Source organism: Neomonachus schauinslandi, chromosome 4, assembly GCF_002201575.2.
Source record: "Neomonachus schauinslandi chromosome 4, ASM220157v2, whole genome shotgun sequence".
In the NCBI taxonomy this organism is placed as follows: Eukaryota; Metazoa; Chordata; class Mammalia; order Carnivora; family Phocidae; genus Neomonachus; species Neomonachus schauinslandi.
The window spans coordinates 17,304,748-17,323,260 of NC_058406.1; the positions used below are offsets into that span (position 1 = coordinate 17,304,748).

General features: G+C 39.0%; 2 protein-coding genes across 14 annotated transcripts in view; one reads left to right on the forward strand and one right to left on the reverse strand.

The window, feature by feature from the left end:
- Positions 1-323: 323 nt before the first annotated feature.
- Positions 324-9,073, forward strand: PNRC2 (proline rich nuclear receptor coactivator 2). Of its 6 annotated transcripts, none has more exons than XM_021683552.1 (3): positions 324-406; positions 6,524-6,729; positions 7,003-9,073. In XM_021683552.1, exon 3 carries the CDS (start codon positions 7,021-7,023, stop codon positions 7,438-7,440), a length of 420 nt encoding a protein of 139 aa, XP_021539227.1. In that variant the 5' UTR covers positions 324-406; positions 6,524-6,729; positions 7,003-7,020; the 3' UTR covers positions 7,441-9,073. The 6 variants fall into 6 exon arrangements, 4 of the variants coding, with proteins under 4 accessions (XP_021539227.1, XP_044769839.1, XP_021539225.1 ...); XR_006539886.1 differs by having other exon boundaries at positions 6,528-6,729; XM_044913904.1 differs by lacking the exon at positions 324-406 and adding an exon at positions 4,707-5,058.
- A 2,335-nt stretch (positions 9,074-11,408) lies between these two features.
- The window catches only part of SRSF10 (serine and arginine rich splicing factor 10), a 12,065-nt gene continuing 4,960 nt past the window's right edge, over positions 11,409-18,513 (reverse strand). The window contains exons 3-7 of one of the 8 annotated variants that reach the window (XM_021684128.2): positions 17,952-18,055; positions 16,550-16,712; positions 16,269-16,322; positions 16,034-16,135; positions 11,409-12,701 (exon numbers count right to left, since the gene is read on the reverse strand). In XM_021684128.2, the coding sequence (XP_021539803.1) occupies positions 12,641-12,701; positions 16,034-16,135; positions 16,269-16,322; positions 16,550-16,712; positions 17,952-18,055 (484 nt within the window). In that variant the 3' untranslated portion in view covers positions 11,409-12,640. Of the gene's footprint in view, positions 12,936-13,817; positions 16,136-16,268; positions 16,323-16,549; positions 16,713-17,951; positions 18,056-18,513 lie in introns of those variants that run through there. The other 7 variants (XM_021684129.1, XM_021684130.2, XM_044914421.1 and 4 more) reach the window with 7 other exon arrangements.

Sequence of the window (18,513 nt, forward strand, 5' to 3'; positions counted from 1 at the left end):
GCAATGGCTCAGGAATGGGTGAGCAACTGGGGAATGCGAGGCAGATGCTTCCCCAGGAAACACATTCACGGTGTGTGGAGGGGTGTGTGTTTTGATACCAGTCTGGTAACAAGATTAAAGCCCTAAGGCACATCAAAACATCAGACAGGTGTTCTACTTTGCTTTCTTGGCAAGTTCCAAGAACTTGCTTGCTTTGAGTTAGACAAACTGGGAGGTGCATGATCCAGCCTGAAAGCCAGTGGGTCGGACTAGAGACGTGTTTGGAAGGTGTGGCAAACCTGTATGATTGCCTCACTGCCTGGCCACTCGTGGGGTTTAAAATACGAGTATCAGCCTGCAACTTGCCGATCCTGCAAAGCCAGACTTTCTGAAACACCTTTTTGCCCCACTTGTACTTACAGATCAGGTAGGTAAACGTTACGTAACAGATTCTGTTGATTTTGGCTCCCACTGGTATGGAATTCAAAATGTATCCTCCTTGGGAAAGGATTTCAGAGTGTGCAGATCCCTTTCCTTTTCCCCTCCATTCCCGGGAGCCCAGGTTCAATGTTTGTAACCTGAACTCTGTAGCAATGTTAGCAGGTCAATTTTTGTGTTTACAATTGGCATTGTCTGTCCTTGACTCTCAGGGGAAGAACTGAGGAAATGAATCTTCCCAGACACCCAGGTTTCTTCCCTGATAAATTGTCAGGGGAAGAGCCTTTGAGTCTTTTACGGCTGGGATGGAGCCTCATTCACTGTTGTATCCTCAGGGCTTGGCAGAGTGCCTGCCTCAAAGAAGGTACCAGATAAATCTTGGTTAAATAAATGTTTTGTATTAAACACCCACGTATTTATTATGCATTTGGCTCCCAGCTTTGGTGGCTGATTTACATCCTGAGCGCTGTTTCTCTGTATCATCATTTCCTATTTGAACTGAGAACCACTAATTGGAGTGTGTTGGTGGCATCGACTTTAAAGACTGGCAGGGGATAGGCAGAGGCTGCATCAGATGTCCTGAAGAGGGTATGTTTTTGGCTCCTGCTCTCCAGTTCTGAGCTGTTACCAGCACTTGGTAAATATTAATGAAGGATGAGGCTGGAGCTATATTGAAAGGTTGCTGGGAGTCTGGGACATGGTAAAGGCTTTAACAGTGCTCTCCTGAGAGCAGCCTGACTCTGACCGGGCAGAAACGGAGGCTTCATACTGCCCTAGCAGCCCTGCCAGTCGCGTCAACAGCCACTCAGTGTCCGCTATGGGCAGAGCGCCTTTCAGGCACGGGAAGACAGAGGCGACTCAGACACAAATACCGCAGGAGACACAGAGCCTGGGCTCTGGAGTCTTACTTAGCATGTGGCTGTCTGCTTTAAATTTTATGGGCCTCACATTTTTCATCTGCACAGTAGAGATCAAAATAGCACCTACCCTGTAATTTGTGCAGATAAGCAAAAAGCAATGTTAGCACAGGGAAGGGGAAGGCAGAGAAACTATCCAAAACATTGTGTGTGTTTGTAAGTGTCTTACACAGGTAAGAATCAGAGAATAGGGTGACTGAATTCTGTAATACAATTTGGAGCCAATGAATTTTTTTTTTATTTTTATTTTTTTAAGTAACACAGGGGTGCCTGGGTGGCTCAGTTGGTTAAGTGTCAGCCTCCTGATTTTGGCTCAGGTCATGATCTGGGGGTTGTGAAATCGAGCCCTGCGTGGGGCTCACACTGGGTGTGGAGGCTGCTTAAAATTCTCTCTCCCTCTCCCTTTGCCCCTCCACCCCCCTCTAAAACAAACAAACAAATAAATAGTAACACAATCAAATTGGTGTAGAGAGAAAGGAGTGGGAGTGTGGTGGGGATGAATTTGAAAGATATTTGGATGATACAAATAAAAAAGAATTAGACCTACTGAATGGGAGAAGATATTTGCAAATGACGTATCAGATAAAGGGCTAGTGCCCAAGATCTAAAAAGAACTTGTCAAACTCAACACCCAAAAAACAAATAATCTAGTTCAAAAATGGGCAGAAGACACGAACAGACATTTCTCCAAAGAAGACATACAAATGGCCAACAGACACATGAAAAAAAATGCTCAACATCACTCATCATCCGGGAAATACAAACCAAACCACAGTGAGATACCACCTCACACCGGTCAGAATGGCTAAAATTAACAAGTCAGGAAACAAGTATTGGCGAGGATGCGGAGAAAGGGAAACCCTCTTACACTGCTGGTGGGAATGCAAGCTGTACAGCCACTCTGGAAAACTGTGGAGGTTCCTCAAAAAGTTAAAAATAGAACTATCCTACAACCCAGCAATTGCACTACTAGGTATTTATCCAAAGGATAGAAACATAGTGATTCAAAGGGGCACCTGCACCCTGATGTTTATAGCAGCAATGTCCACAATTGCCAAAATATGGAAAGAGCCCATATCTCCATCAACGGGTAAATGGATAAAAGAGATGTGGCATATATATACTATGGAATATTACTCAGCCATCAAAAAGGATAGAATCTTACCATTTACATTGATTTGGATGGAACTGGAGGCTATTATGCTGAGCGAAGTAAGTCAGTCAGAGAAAGACAATTTCATATGATTTCACTCATATGTGGAATATAAGAAACAGCACAGAGGATCGTAGGGGAGGGGAGACAAAACTGAATGGGAAGAAATCAGAGAGGGAGACAAACCATGAGAGACTCTTAACTATAGGAAACAAACTGAGGGTTGCTGGAGGGGAGGTGGGTGGGGGGATGCGGTAACTGGGTGATGGGCATTCAGGAGGGCATGTGATGAGCACTGGATATTATATGCAACTGATGAATAACTTAACTCTACATCTGAAACTAATGATGTACTATATGTTGGCTAATTGAATTTAAATTAAAAAAGAACACATTTAGAAATATAAAATACACTTTCATGTAAGTATTCAATGAGATAGAATATGTAAAATGCAGTGATAAGCCCTTAGCATTTCATAAATCTTTGCTATTAAAAAAAGAATTAGAAAAAGAAAGTGCTCAGACTGAAACCAGACTGTTCACTTTACAAGCCATTATATTTAAAAAAATGTCATAGCGGGGCGCCTGGGTAGCTCAGTCGGTTAAGCGTCTGCCTTTAGCTCGGGTCATGATCCCAGGGTCCTGGGATCGAGTTCCGAGTCGGCTCCCTGCTCAGGGGGGAGTCTGCTACTCCCTCTCCCTCTGCCTGCCGCTCTGCCTACTTGTGCTCTCTCTATTTCTGTCAAATAAATAGGTAAAATCTTTAAAAAAAAAAATGTCATAGTAAGGGTCTTTTCTGAAGTTAAAGTCTTGAACTCATTAAATCCAGCCTGGCTATTATCTGGCCAGATGTCTAAGCCAGCTTCTTGAGTTTTAGGAAACAGATTACACTTTCAGTAAGCTAGCAGTTGCTTATTATACACATCTTATTTGACTACAATATGATTAGCACCAGAAAGCCCCATGCTCAAAAATATCTCTTCTATATATTTTACCAAATTAATTTGATTAACAAACTTCTCTTTTAAAAATGCAGTAGCTTAAGGAAGTTTTCTTAAGAAAACTTAAGGTCCGTGGCTACAAAGACATAGGGGTGGGGGATGATGGTAGCAAAAAACTGAAGATTAAAAAACGAATTATGTGGGACCCATAAAAAGTATATATAAATCCTGCACTGAACATGTTCCTATGTTCATAGAATTTGGCGTCTCTTTTAAAACACTCATTTTGGGCGGCTTATCCATTTACCCCAAAGAAGTTGCCCTTTCCCCAACCCTCTTACACTGTTGGTGGGAATGCAAGTTGGTACAGCCACTTTGGAAAACAGTGTGGAGGTTCCTCAAAAATTTAAAAATAGAGCTACCCTATGACCTAGCAATTGCACTCCAGGGTATTTACCCCAAAGACACAGATGTAGTGAAAAGAAGGGCCATATGCACCCCAATGTTCATAGCAGCAATGTCCGCAATAGCCAAACTGTGGAAAGAGCCGAGATGCCCTTCAACAGATGAATGGATAAAGAAGATGTGGTCCATATATACAATGGAATATTACTCAGCCATCAGAAAGGATGAATCCCCAACTTTTACATCAACATGGATGGGACTGGAGATTATGCTAAGTGAAATAAGTCAAGCAGAGAAAGTCAATTATCATATGGTTTCACTTATTTGTGGAACACAAGGAATAACATGGAGGACATTAGGAGAAGGAAGGGAAAAAAATGGGGAGAGGGAATTGGAGGGAGAGATGAACCATGAGAGACTATGGACTCTGAGAAACAAACAGGGTTTTAGAGGGGAGGGTGGAGGGGGGATTGGTTAGCCCGGTGATGGGTATTAAGGAGGGCACGTACTGCATGGAGCACTGGGTGTTATACGAAAACAATGGATCCTGGAACACTACATGAAAAACCAACGATGTATTGTATGGTCACTAACATAACATAATAAAATTAAAAAAAAAAGAAGAAGTTGCCCTTTCCCTCTTCCCTGCACCTCGCTGGCATAATCAACGGAACTATCGCTTTTACTCCCCCTTTCCACTTAGAACTGGGCAGAAAGGGGAGTAAGGGAGCCCCCGTTCTCTCAACAAACTTTTCTTGCGCACTTAACAATATACGGCATACTGTGTTCAGAAAAATAAAACCCGGCCTCGCCCCTCGAGAGTGTGGTGATGCGGGGGGTGCGGTGGGGGGATGGTGGTGACAGATACGGACACCAGCAGTTACCAGGCGGGACGATGACGGGCTCTAACTGAAGTTAAGGACCAGTGGGGACACAAAGGGGTAACTGACTGACTTGATCCGCGCATGTGTGGGAAACGCCTTCACAGGAGAGGCCACTTCGGAAAGTTTCTAGGCGGGGGTCGGGGACTCAAGAGGGAACCGCAGGGGAACCGCAAGCTTTGGGGGCAGCAAAGAAGTTCTCGCGACCGAGGAGAATGAGAGGGGCGTCAGGAGCAAAGTGCGCAGGGGCCAGGCCTCGGGAGGCAACTTTGTTGAGGATCTTCTGGCTGTAAAAACTGGTCACGCGGCCCAGCGAACCCACTTCGGGAACCAAGGCTGCTTCGGTAATGCCCCCGGGGGGCTGGGGACCAGTCGGGCTCTTAGGGCCGCAGGGCCCGCGCGCCCAGGCTAAAGCTGGGGCCGGGAGGGCGGCTGACGCCCCTTCCAGGGCGCCGAGCGCGCGCGGGCCAGGCGGGCCCCGGGGGTCGCGGGCGCCGCCGCACCCTGCGGGGCCGGCAGCACCGGGGCGGGCGCGTCCGCGGACCGGCGGGCGGCCGCTAGTGCCGCAGCAGTTGTTCCCGACATGCTCCTCTCGGGGGAGGATTTCAAACCCTAGGCCACAAGCTCGCCTCCCTCGCCCCGGCCGGCCCCAGCAACAGGCGGTGGCGCGCGTATCATTGGCTGGGCGGCGCGTCGGCGTGTGTTGATTGGCCGCCGTGCCTCCCGGCCCTGCTTCGGCCCTCGTCGCCACCTCCATTTTGTCGGTAGAGGCGGAAGGAGGAGGTCGGGTCGGGACGCTGAGGTGGTCAGCAGCTAGCTCATCGGTGCCCGTGGGCTTTGTTCGTTCCGTGCCTCGTCTCTCCCTGGAAGGGGAGGGGGGCTTCGACGCCGAGCAGGAGCCGCCGCCGCCGCCGCCGTCCGAGCTTGAAGTCGGTGAGTGGCGGCGGCGCCGCGGGTGCGGCCATATTGGCGGCCGCGCTCCCCATTGTTGGAAGGAGGCGAGGGGAGGCGAGATCCGGAAAGCGGATCGGGCGTGGGCGGCCGGGGGGCACCCGGGCCGGGCTCGAGAACGGTGAGCCGCTCGGAAGCCAGGCCCCGTCGGAAGACCCGAACTTTCTGGGCTCGCGCGGTGGAGGACTCAAGGGCTGTTAAAACAAGTCTGCAAGGCCCTTACCCTTCCGAAAAGAAGAAGGCTTATTTGTTTGGTAAACCGATTTCTTGGGATAGTAAATGACACCTGGAATGTTTAATCCTCACTCAAAGGAGGCATTTTTGGGTATATTTTAGATGGAAAATCGGCTTAGGTTATGGCCTGTGAAAACTTTTAAGATGCGGAGGAGTCGAGAGTAACTAAAGGAGACACTTTTCATGACGTAGACGTGTTGGGAGAGGAGGCTTTTTGAAAAAGGATACGTAATGTGTCGCAAGTTTGGAAAATTCGAATAAGATTTTTAAAACGTAGTCTCCTTAGGAAACTCATTTTAAGTGTTTCTTGGCATGGCTGTGAAAGCTGTGCTTCCCTGGTTTGAACATTTTGGGGACAAAATCTGTGTGAAATTCTGAAAACTTCCCCCGGGAAAAAGGTAACTCCTTGTGGCACTTGCAAACCCCCGTCCCCCAGTTTCCCAGTTCCCGGATCGCAAGGCTGAGAAGAGTTCTTAAATGATGACAGTTACAAGATTATTTTGTCTTCGTTCAGGAAGTAGCCATTCTAAACGATTTCTGTAGTAAATATATATAAATGATCGCTTTTCCCCGTTTTTTTTTTAAATTTTAATTGAAGTAATGAAATAATCTTCACTTTTCTAGCTAGGACTTCTCTCAAACTTGTGTGCTGAGGAGACTCAGATGTTGGCCTCAGCTCCTAGGCTGAACTCAGCAGATCGGCCCATGAAAACTTCTGTTTTGAGACAAAGGAAAGGATCCGGCAGAAAGCAACATCTATTATCCTGGGCTTGGCAGCAAGGAAGGGGACAGGTAGTGGAAATCCTGCAATCCGAAAAGCAGACTGAAAGGTATAAAATTCATGTTATGGGGCAAACATCCTAAACTAATTGTTTTTATTTTTAAGGTGATTATTCAAATTTGCAGATAAGCGTTTTAAAGAAGGTAATAAAGGCTGTGCATAGAATTGTGAACATACAGTGAAGTTAAAGCAGTTGAATAGCAGTTTTGAGTCTTTTCAAAAACGATTCTGGAGTTACAAGTTGGGGCTACAGAACCTTCTTAAAGTTTTGAACTTTTCTTACTGGATTTTTCCTCAGTATTTTACTTCCACTTACTTATAGGTGACAAAGAAGCTGAAGATGGGTGGCGGAGAGAGGTATAACATTCCAGCCCCTCAATCAAGAAACGTTAGTAAGAACCAGCAACAGCTTAACAGACAGAAGACCAAGGATCAGAATTCCCAAATGAAGATTGTTCATAAGAAAAAAGAAAGAGGACATACTTATACCTCATCAGCAGCTGCACGGCAGGCCATGCAAAATGGGGGGAAGAACAAAAATTTTTCAAATAATCAAAACTGGAACTCTAGCTTATCAAGTCCTAGCTTACTTTTTAAGTCTCAAACTAATCAGAACTACGCTGGAGCCAAGTTTAGTGAGCCACCATCACCAAGTGTTCTTCCTAAACCACCAAGCCACTGGGTTCCAGTTTCCTTTAATCCTTCTGATAAGGAAATAATGACATTTCAACTTAAAACCTTACTTAAAGTACAGGTATAAAATAAGATAAAATACTAATGTTTAAATTTAGTTATATTTAAGGGTAGTTGTCCATTGTTCCAGACCAAATTCACTAGGGTATTAATCTGTAAAACTGCTAATTAATGTAGAAAATATAGACTTCATCTTTACCTGTTTTACATGTTGTGTGCACTGTGTTGTAATGATAGTATCAGTGCAACTTAAAATTAACTAAATTATTGGTAATTGTACTTGATATTGTGTTCTCAATGGAGTAACTCTTAAATGAAACCTGTCAAGTTTAGATTTGGGGAATGGTAATCAGCTTTTCCTGTTTGTTGGGCAAAAATACTAATTTAAGAATATCATTCATGGATCAGATTTACTTGTTGAAAGCTAGTCAATCTGATTATAAGCATCCAGTTAAAAGACATACAGGGATTGAAAAGTAGTTGAATATTTGACAGTTTAAAGTCCTAGAACCACCCAAACCAGTAATAATGCCAACAACCTGATGCACTGCCAAAAAGAAAATGTGAATTTTTCTTAGAGAATAGTTGCATTTTAGTAAACTGCTGGTGAATGTGGAAAGGGCACGAGGGGCTATCTAATTTAGAATGAGACCATATACCCCAATGGCCGTTTTCTTTCATGCAGTGGGTATCCGCCAACTAAAGCACCAAAACCATTTTTTACAGAGACAGTATTTGGTGGTCACTGAGTAGCTTTCAAAATACATTTTTGTATTACAGCACTGCATAAGCTATTCTGACAGTGATCTGGTCTCAAATCATTCCCCGCAAAGCTTACTTAAAAGTGGGGAGCTATATAATGTGAAAGTTTTAAGTACCTAGGAAAGAGCCATGTAAATATATGTAATAAACTTGTAGCATATGTAAAGTTTTGTTGGCATTTATCCTACAAAAATAGAATATTTTAGTATGAATTTGCTGAATGTAAGACCATGGACTCTGCTTTTATACTATGGCCTGATTTTAAAGGTCCAAAATAATTTGTTTTTAAAGTTTGCCCTTGTGCTAAAGTGCCAGTGTATGTATAATTGATCTGGTTGTAAACTATATTTCAAAGTAAATCCTAGTGTAATAAGTTTATATAACTGTAAAGGTTTTAAGCTGCTAAAACACTTCCTATTTTTAAGAGATGTGAAATGCAGTATGGGACTGTTTTAATTTTTCTTCCTTAAGCCCAAAGATTAACTATTAAAGGGTCCCTCCAACCTTAAAGATTCATTTTGGCTTTCAATAACTTTTGTAATCTATAACGAATATAGTTTAGTGTACGTCAGTATATATATTTTTTGTTACTAGTCAAAGTGCAACCCAGGGGACCGTTTATGCAAAAGATGTAATTTCTTGCATAATACCTTGTTGATACCATGTTTTACCTAAGTATAACAGCTAACCCAACAGTAAATTGCAAATGTGTGTGGGCGAGTCAATTTAAAGTTTCTGATTATAAGTGCCCTATTCTAATTTGGCAGCTTTTTGACATTTTAAAGCAGAATGGCCAAGTTGTATTTCTCCAAGTAAACTTAGATGAGGTAATAATATTGCTCAAGTCAAATAATGCTATCCTAAATTCAAGTTTACATAGTACTTAATGTACACATGTGAATTTCAAGCATGAAATTAAAATAAAATTGCTTCTTCCCCCCCAGTGGCTTACTTGTATTTTATAAAAAACTTAATGACTATCTTATTCTTAGAATGCGCATAATTAACCCAACTGAAAAATGGAAGGACTGTTGGTTTTTACGAGTCAACCAATGTGCCTGATAAGACATTCTATCATGATCCCCCCACCCCCAGCAGGTTTAACAGTAAAAGGCTACAGAATACTTTGGAAACTAAGCTTCTGATTCATTATCAAGTCAAATAAAGCAGGTTTAATTACCTGCCTCTCCTCCCTTTTTCTACATTCTAAGGTGACTGAGGTTTATAGAAAACAAAAGAATTCCTCAAATTGACAAGAACCCTTGATTGATGTTTGTATGTTACATATAAAAGCATAATTTCCACCAGGGGGCTTTGGGGGGAAAAAAACGCGTAACAAGAACCACACCTGCTAAGATGTTCCAAATGAGGGGTAGCTTCAACTTGTTCAATAGGTGGTGAACCTCAAGGCAAGGCCATTACATTATCATGCAAACCATAGGAAATAATTTGGAGGAAATCAAAATTTGAGTCTTTTCCCTGTTCTATTCCCAGTGTAAGGTCTATGAACAATGCCAAGGACTGTTAAATTCTTTTCTGTAACTGCACTGGAATTTCACTGGATTTAACAGTTTACAGCCCATGTGTGTTAGTTTTGGACTGAAACAATATATATTAGGTTTTTGGTTTGGGATTGACTCAAGTGATAAAAGTGTTCAGACTTGAGGATGGGAGTACAAAAGGCTTTTAACTAACCATAAAGTTTTCAATACCTAGGGATAATCTAAAGAAAAGGTCAACCATCAGATCAACATCTCATTCCTTGGAGAGGTACTAATAGTTTTGGTTAGCCTACAGGAATTTCCCAAACTATTGTACTTGTGAGAACCAAAGTTATTAGAGAACCTAAGGTGAAGTCAGCCAAAGCGTGAGTCTTCAGTGTTAGAATTTTGTCCCTTATCTTTCTGATGGCAGTGTATAGTATGATGGAATCTGGGTCCATGACCTATCCTAGATTTAATTTCTGGTTAAGTTCTATTCTTCCCAAAAGCAAGCACAAGGTGGAAAAAAAACTGAAGGGTTTTGGTTTTCTAGTTTCTTTAATTGCATTCTCATTGGCAATTCTCTGTAAAACAGGAGGGAGAGTACATCTCAAAAGCCTCTTAACACAAATGAGGAAAGCCTACCCAGCCGCAAACATGGAAGGCAGAGCTAAACTAAGGGAAGAAAAACAAAACAAAACAAAAAAAACAAATTTTTTGGCTCCTAGACCAAGTTTATTTCACTCTAGCATTCAAAAAGAGATGGGATCTACAAAAAACTAGACACAAAGGCCTTTTTTTCACTTCTTTACAAACTACTCTGTCAGTTATCAATGAAAGGAATTTTTACATGCCTTGCTTTTTTATTCCAAATAAGAGTCCCAACTTCAATAGGGTGAAACAAGTGTTAGGGATACATAGAAACAGAATGCAATAAACATAACCAACACTGTTGGAGGAGAGGGGCAGAGGAAAAAAACCCAAGAGAAGGAAACTTTTCTATAGCAACTATTTCCATCTTATAGATGTCAATAGTTGAATGAAAATAGGCTGCTTACTTCATTTATCAATGAAAACGTTTACTCCTAAAAAGCTCTGACCTTCTGGTAGAAATGCGGTTTAAGATTATTCCTCAGCTTTCACTGTACTGTCTTAAGTCATAGCCTCCCTTTTTCAAAGTATCTCAGGATTTTGTAAACCATATGGCCAAAAAGCAATACAAGGAGATTGAAATTTGGAAAGCCAGGATGGAGAGCCTGAGTCACAATAGCTGTGAGATCTCGTGTTCTATTTATCCTCTTTTTCATCCAGAAAGATTACAAAATAATTTTTTGTATTAAATTTTTCATAAATCTATTAAATCCTCCTTCGTCGTGACCTCTATAGTCCATTATATTACTTTTGTTATAAAAAATTTCCCATTTGATTTAAAAAAAAAAAAAAGGCACAAAACAGTAAAAAGGAACCACCAAATGAAAAAAACCATGAACTCTAACCTGGATCTGCCACTTATTTGCTGTTGATCTTAGGCAGGTTTGAAAAAAATTTTTTAATCAAACGGGGGTAAAAATGCCTCCATTTTATATCTCCCATAGTTACGTGTATTCTGCAATATTTTCAACATTTTTAACAAAGGCTTAAACACTTCCGTATTTTTAGATGAATAACTTTACACGAAAAGCTTAAAATATGTGGCAGAAATAGGACAAAAATCAAGTGTGAGTGATGGAAGAGTCAACGTATAGATAAACTTCATATCCTAATAAGGAACTAAGGAATCCAAAACATTTTCGTGATACTATAAAAGTTATTTATTCACTATACACAGAACATGTCCCCTATAAAATGTACATGTAAATCACTAAAAAGTATAATCTGGTGAACATTTTCTCAATTACAGAACATACTAAATCAGTTGGGATAACAGCTCTCTGTCTGCCTCAAAATAATCTAATTATAGCACCCAGAGTCTCCTTTATATCTAATGCAAAGTTAAATACTTATTTTGGGGATTATTTCCTAATATGTGTTTGAGGAGGCAGAGTTAACAATTTAATATAACTCTAGTATATTACAGTCACTGCACAATAAATCAGTTTATTACAGATTAAAACATTTTTTCATTATTTGTATTAATGGGATGCAAACAAATACTGGATACTTTTAAATGGCAGATAATCACAAAATTATCTTTGATAGTATTCTGGGTTTTATAATTACATTAAGATATGAATGGTGTAAAACAGTTAGAATACACCTCAAAACAATGAGGCCATACTGTAATGACTCACTAGATTGTGCTCAGTAGACATTAAGTAAGTGAATTTTCTCCCCAATTACCCAGTACAATTTTTGCCCACAGTAAGGGCTCAGTAAATAAATGTTTGCTGAATATACTGACTTAGGACAGAGGTGAGACAAGATGGACCCTCTTAGCTAGATGTCAAGTATTACAACTGGAATTTACCTGGGAAAGAGAACATAAGGAAGATGTAAACTGCACATGGCATACAAGTAAATAAACTTAGATGCCAACAAAGCAAATCATTAAGCAGAAAAACACTGGCACTGGAATAAACAAAGGCAAGATTTGCCAATAGCAAAAATGGAACTGACTTTAAGAGACAACCAAGAAAAAGTTTATATTGGACCATGCCTTTTCTCACCCACTTCCGTTTGAGACAGACCAACAGAGGCACTGTAAGAGACTATGGCTGTCTTCCTTGATATTCAGACATCCTAGTTTCCATTCATTTATTATGGACCTGTTACCCATGAATCAATATAAACCTATTCAGATTTAGGGATTAGTTTCCACAAGTACAAAGTTGAATTTCCTTTTATTTGTCCTAAAATGCTTACTTTCAAACTTGAAGGGACTTCAATTATTCCATGTAGTTTCGATAACATTCTTTTATCTTTTCAGACCAGAGTCAAAATATTCGTACAGTATTCATACTGCAGCACCTTCCACCCACCCTTTGGTCGCTTGAACTGCCCTTCTTTGGTTCTTTTTCCGCTTTCTCAGATCTTTCTTGAAGTGTAGTAAGCAGAACTGTACTGGGTATTCCAGCTGCAGTTTGGTCTTAAATAAAAGAAGGATGTTTGTCAGTTTGGTTTTCTTTATTCTTCTCTGTGGTATACAGGATTTTGTTAGTTGAACTGGATGTAGCAGCTTACTGGGCCAAATTTTCAAGAAAATAGTACAATAGTTCCCAGGTCTTTTCCCCGGGTTGTAAACTTAACAGCTCATACTCTATGTAGCACCTTTCCTTTCTCACTGAAGCATTATCTGTCATTTTTCTTCTTGCTTACTTGGCTTCAAAACAAAACAAAACAAAATGCAGAGATCTTAAGTAAAAATAGAGGTGAAGTGTCAGTCCTCACTTGAGTCTTCATATGATCTACTCTAATATTGACAACAGTGCCAGACACACAGTAGATACTCCGTAATTGTGAACTATGCAGCCCAAAATTAAAGCACTGTATAAGGATCCTCATCAAGTATGAGTAGGATCCTATCTATCACGGGTTCAACTATCACTTAGTTCTTTTGAAGCTGTTAGGTATGTCACTTTGAAGTAACCTATAAAGTTCTCAAGGAAACAGGGTGAGTCATATTAAGTGACATAAATAAAAATGAAGTCATCAGGCCTTCTGTTTCTACACAAAGACTGAGAACAATTTCAATGGGCTATCTCCTCAATCTACTTTCCTCAAATTATAGTCCATTAAAAGAAAAAAATCAATAAGGACCAGGCCTGGGCTCAAAACTTAGATCTGCCTTTTATAGCCTTTTCTTTGTATCTCAATTTCCTTTTCTGTGATATGGGGTAAACCAAAGTATCTTTCTCCTAGGGTTTTGTGAAAAGTAAATGAGTTAACACATCAAGTTTTAGGACTGTGTCTGGCACATCATAAATACTCAGGAAGTATTAGCTATAATTGTTATCATTATAAAGTAGCTAGAATGCAAATCATAAAATACCTAAACCAGTTCCCCAAAGTGGTTATCACTTAGTGTATTAACTGCTCACTGACATTCAATGCAAAAGTATTTTAAATCAAGCCATAAATATAAGGCCCAATGCATCTTGTTTAGGACAGGAAGAGCAGAATTACTGGTCCATCCAATAATGAAAATATAAATTTACAATTAGCTGACTCAAATTTCATTTTAATACTTATCTTAATACTACCAATAATCTCTCTGTTATTTAACCCAAGGGGCTTAATAAGCAATCATGAAACAACTCTGACATTACATAAGGAATTTTTAAGTAGTATATAAAAGATGTACCTTTCTGGCAAGTTCTATCACTTCCAAAGAAAAGTTAGTTGTGCCTAGTGCAACACTGATTAAAAATATTCCTAAATCTACAAAGAATTGTTTCCATTGTTATTTTAGAATCTCATTGAAAACTATAATAATTCCAGTTAATCATTATTTCCTTCATTTTGTTTTTATTATAGCATGTTTGCTTAATTTACAGCAAGCAGAAAATAAGCTGGGTCTTGTTTTGATCCAAACATTGATGTTTTAAAGGTTGTACACAATATTTGTTAAAAAGAACATATAAAAATACCTTTTTAGAAGCTTCTATAAGAAAGAAAATACAAAGTTTAACCCCACAACTTTCCTCTTTGCTAGAACTGCAAACTACTGCTACAGTTTTAAATAGACTTTTTGTTGTTTAAACTATACATCCAGGAAAATCTAAAAAATTAAAGAAACGTGCATATAAATGATTGCATAGCAGAACATGAACATTAACTGCAAACAGTAAAGAAATGAAAGTTAGAAATACTATCAAATATACAAAGGTTCTAGAATCAATCCTTTAAACACATTCCACAAACAGTATTTAAAAACCATCTTTTTGTTCTTTACAGGCAAGGCCTACTAAAACCAAAATTGAAAAAAAGTAATCCTCTAAAAGGAATCGTTTCCCCACAATATTTCTTACTCACACCTGCAAGCAAGCAATCTAAAAATTTTAAAGATGCTAGCTTTTATTCTGAAATGAGATTGGACGTTTCCCTTTTATTGCTCCCCCCAAACGATCTCTCAGAGAAATGCTAGGAATTATAAATGGTTAGGGTCTTGTTTTCTTTTTTAGTCAGGTACTGCCAGGTACTATACATTGATAATCAAACTCAGAGATGTGACTCTTAATTAATCTTTTTCCAAAATATTTTAAATTTCACGGCACCACAGAATCACCTAGAATGGGAGTGTTCTCTTTCAACTTGCCTCACGTGAAATAAGCTGAGGTGTGAAGAACAAGCCTCCTTCATAAAGTGGTAGGCAAATTTTGATACAAATGCACAGACCGAGTGCTACAAGCATCAAAATTCAGTTCTTTTACACTATGCATATGCATAAACAAAATCTACTTTGAAACAATTTACTTGCTGCTTTTTAACAGCAGTAAGAAAACTAAGCAATATGACCAACAATGCTCCTTAAAGTTGAGAGTAACTACATGAGAGCATTTTTTTTCCCCCTTAAAATTATTTCTGCCATCATTGACCTGCTCAAATTTTAAGGTGAGATCTTCTGATGTTTATATGTTCCAAATCTTCAAAGAAACCAGAAAAAAGCAGTGAAGGCTCCATGTTTCAGTCAAAAACTCAATCTTCCCCCAAATCCTACTTAACCCAGCTGGCATCATTCCCCAAGACAGTGGGGTTAACAAAAGAACTATTCCACGCTCTGTTATAAATTAACTATTATCACGGGCCTAGACATCTTAACAAGACAAAAAGGTCCACCCTGAACCTAAATGTGTCTGATCAGTCAGTGTTGTACTGTGGCTACAACTTCACTTTTGTATCATTCTATCTTATTAGCAAGCTACATTTCTAGTTAACAGTTCTACCAAATATGGATATGAAAGTTTATTTTTAATAAGACAATGTTGCAAATTATGGTCAACCAACATCTTTTCACCAATACTTCAAGCATAAAAAATGAGAATCTTTACAAAAATATACAGAGACACCACAAATTGGTAGCTGCCCATAACATTAAACAAACTGGACTCTTAAGAGTGGCTTCTCAACAGCATATCATTTTAATTATAACCATTTGCCTGGTACAGGGAAAACTGACAAGTGTTTTTTAAGCATCATTGCAACATTGTATTCCTGATAATTTAAGTAAACCAAACTATGAGTAAATGAATGATACATGCCTAAAAATATCAAGGTTTATACTATCAGTGGCCACTGGACTTAGGACTAGTCCAAGACCTTGATCTAGATTTTGACCTAGACCTAGATTGTGATCTTGACTGAGATTTGGATCTAGGTGGTTCTTTTTTCCTTGATTCCTTTTCATATCTTGAGCCAGACTTATAATGTGTTTTGGAATCTGTTTTAGAGGTGCCTCTAGTTTTGGTGTGAGATGCAGACCTAGAACGTGATTTAGCCTTCATTTCTTTCTTGGGCTGGGACTTGGACCGTGATCTTGAATTGGATTTAGATCTTGAAAAAGATCGATTTCGGTGTTTGAATCTTTCAAAACAGAGGAGAAATACAATTAGAGTAAAAATTAGATTCTATATTAATCAAATTTGTTATTTTTAGAGCAAAAGTTCACTCTGAAATTGAAAAACGTTTAAGTCTTTTTCAAAGCAAAATTATTTACCTATCATTGTCGGAATGGCTTCTGCTACGCCGTGGTCTTCCAGCCGGTCTACTGCTAAAAAGTACATCAGAAAGAGCAAACAGTGACAAATGTCTATTTACAGTCTTCTAAAGTTTCTAATTAAAAAAAGTGAGCCAAAATGCTTTTTAAATGAAGCACTAAAGTATTTTTAGTTTCAACGAAGCATACAACGTATGTAAAGTGTACAAAAAGATTAAAAAAATTAAAAGCTAACAAACAAATCTTTTCTGACAGATTACTGTACTACACATCACACTTACTTTCTAGGACTATAAGATCTTCTATAGTTGTAATCAAAGGACCGGCTTCTTGATCTTCTTCTTTCATAACTCCGGCTTCTAGAACGTCTGTATCTGTCATAATCATCATAGCGTGAAGAGCTGTATACATTCCTCCCCTCCTTGGCTTTCATTTGATTTGGAGCTAATGAAATACATAGAACAGAAATATTTAGAAACATTAAAACCTATTATTTTAAGTCTTCAAATTATAGAAAAAATTTCTGTATTCTCTTCCCTTATACCCCCAAATTGTGTCAAGGTGACTAAATCTTGGAAAAGGTATTTGTTTTTGAGGATGTCTATGAGAATACCGTTTTATGTTAAAAATGATACTCTCAATTATCTTCCCAAATATTTTTTTCAGAGACCTTTTCACCGTCTAGCTTGTTGTCCAAAAATAAGCCAACTACTTCAACATTAAGAAAATTTACCACATTAAAATTTCCAAATTAAAATATGAATGAACCATATGCTAACTTGGAATTATTCTGCTAGGTTTTCATTTTTTTAGGAACACAATTAACAATGACAAAACACTTACTGGTAGCCTACGAACAATGTTTTAGTATCAAAATGCAGTGATATATGGTTATACAGGTCTGAGAGATCACAATGAAAGTGGAAAAGAGCACTTATTGGATGCCTTAGACATTACCAGCATCCCTGGACAGTCCTCAATTCCTGTTATCTCATTCGATTCTATGAAGCAGATACTGGAAGTGTGTGTGTTTATATAAATACCACAGCAAATATCCAAGAACCCATCACCCAACCCAAGAACCAGAGAATTACTGGTAGCTAGTGTCTACCTCTATGCTCCTCCTCTCTTCAGCAGCTATTTTCACCTCTATCTTTTAGTATCTTGCCCAAGGTAACAAAATGGTTGAGCCCAAATTCAAACCCAGGTCTACCTGACTCCAAAGCTTGTACTCCTGCCTCATTAGCGGCTAACACCTGGTGCTTGCCTGCATAATAAAAACCACAGACTAATATAAAACCGATTCTAGGTTTCACCTATAATCCTTCTCAGTTTAATTCTATCTGTTCATTTCCACAGCCAAGCATCCAAATACCCAATTATACCTTGAAGATCTCTGTATGAAAAGAAATGGCTGAAAAGACCCAATACTTTCCAAATTATTTCCCTTTTCATTTCACCCCCAGTATATTAAACATGTCACAGCAGATAGTATCGAACCACTTTCTTAAAAAGTCCAACACATTTCAGGCATTCTAATCTTCACGTTCTACGTTTTTGCAAAGCATGTAAGATACTCTATCTTGCAAGACAAATTGCAAATACTTCCAAAAAGAGGTATCAAAGCACTGTTTAAAAATGACATATTATACATATACATATATTAAGCATAAGGGTACTTACTCTTCCGATCCCCCTGTGCAAACTGTATTTCAATTTGGCGTCCACAAATCCATTTTCTGTCCAAATTATGTAAAGCGTCTTCGGCATCACGGACATCCTCAAATGTGCTAAATGTTAAGGGGCTTGGGAAGTTTTGCATACTTTGATAATGAATGAACATTCAGTTGGTAAGTCTGGAACAATTCACAGTCTCTCAGTATTATTCTAGAAAATCATCCAGACCTCACTTACTTAGGTTGGTTGATTCAGCTATAGACACTTCACAGCATTAAATCACTTGTGATTTCCTCAGCATACATTTGAAAACACATGTGATTACATATTATAAAGTTATTAAAATAAGATCTGTTATAGCTGAACTACCAAGTAATCCTATCAAAAAATTTTCCTGAGTTTTAAGTTTTACAAAACAAAAAAGAAAAACATGTCAGTTCTATGTTGTATACTAAAACAAAAATTTCTTAAAATAAAACCAAAACTGTTTCTCATATTTTTGTTTCAAAGGAAAAAAAGAAAATGCCAATAGTTCTTGTGTAAGCAAGCAGAATATACCTTACCTTAC

Excerpts from the sequence above, each read along its gene's own strand:
- PNRC2 (XM_021683552.1), top strand. The coding sequence starts at position 7,021 with ATGGGTGGCGGAGAGAGGTATAACATTCCAGCCCCTCAATCAAGAAAC.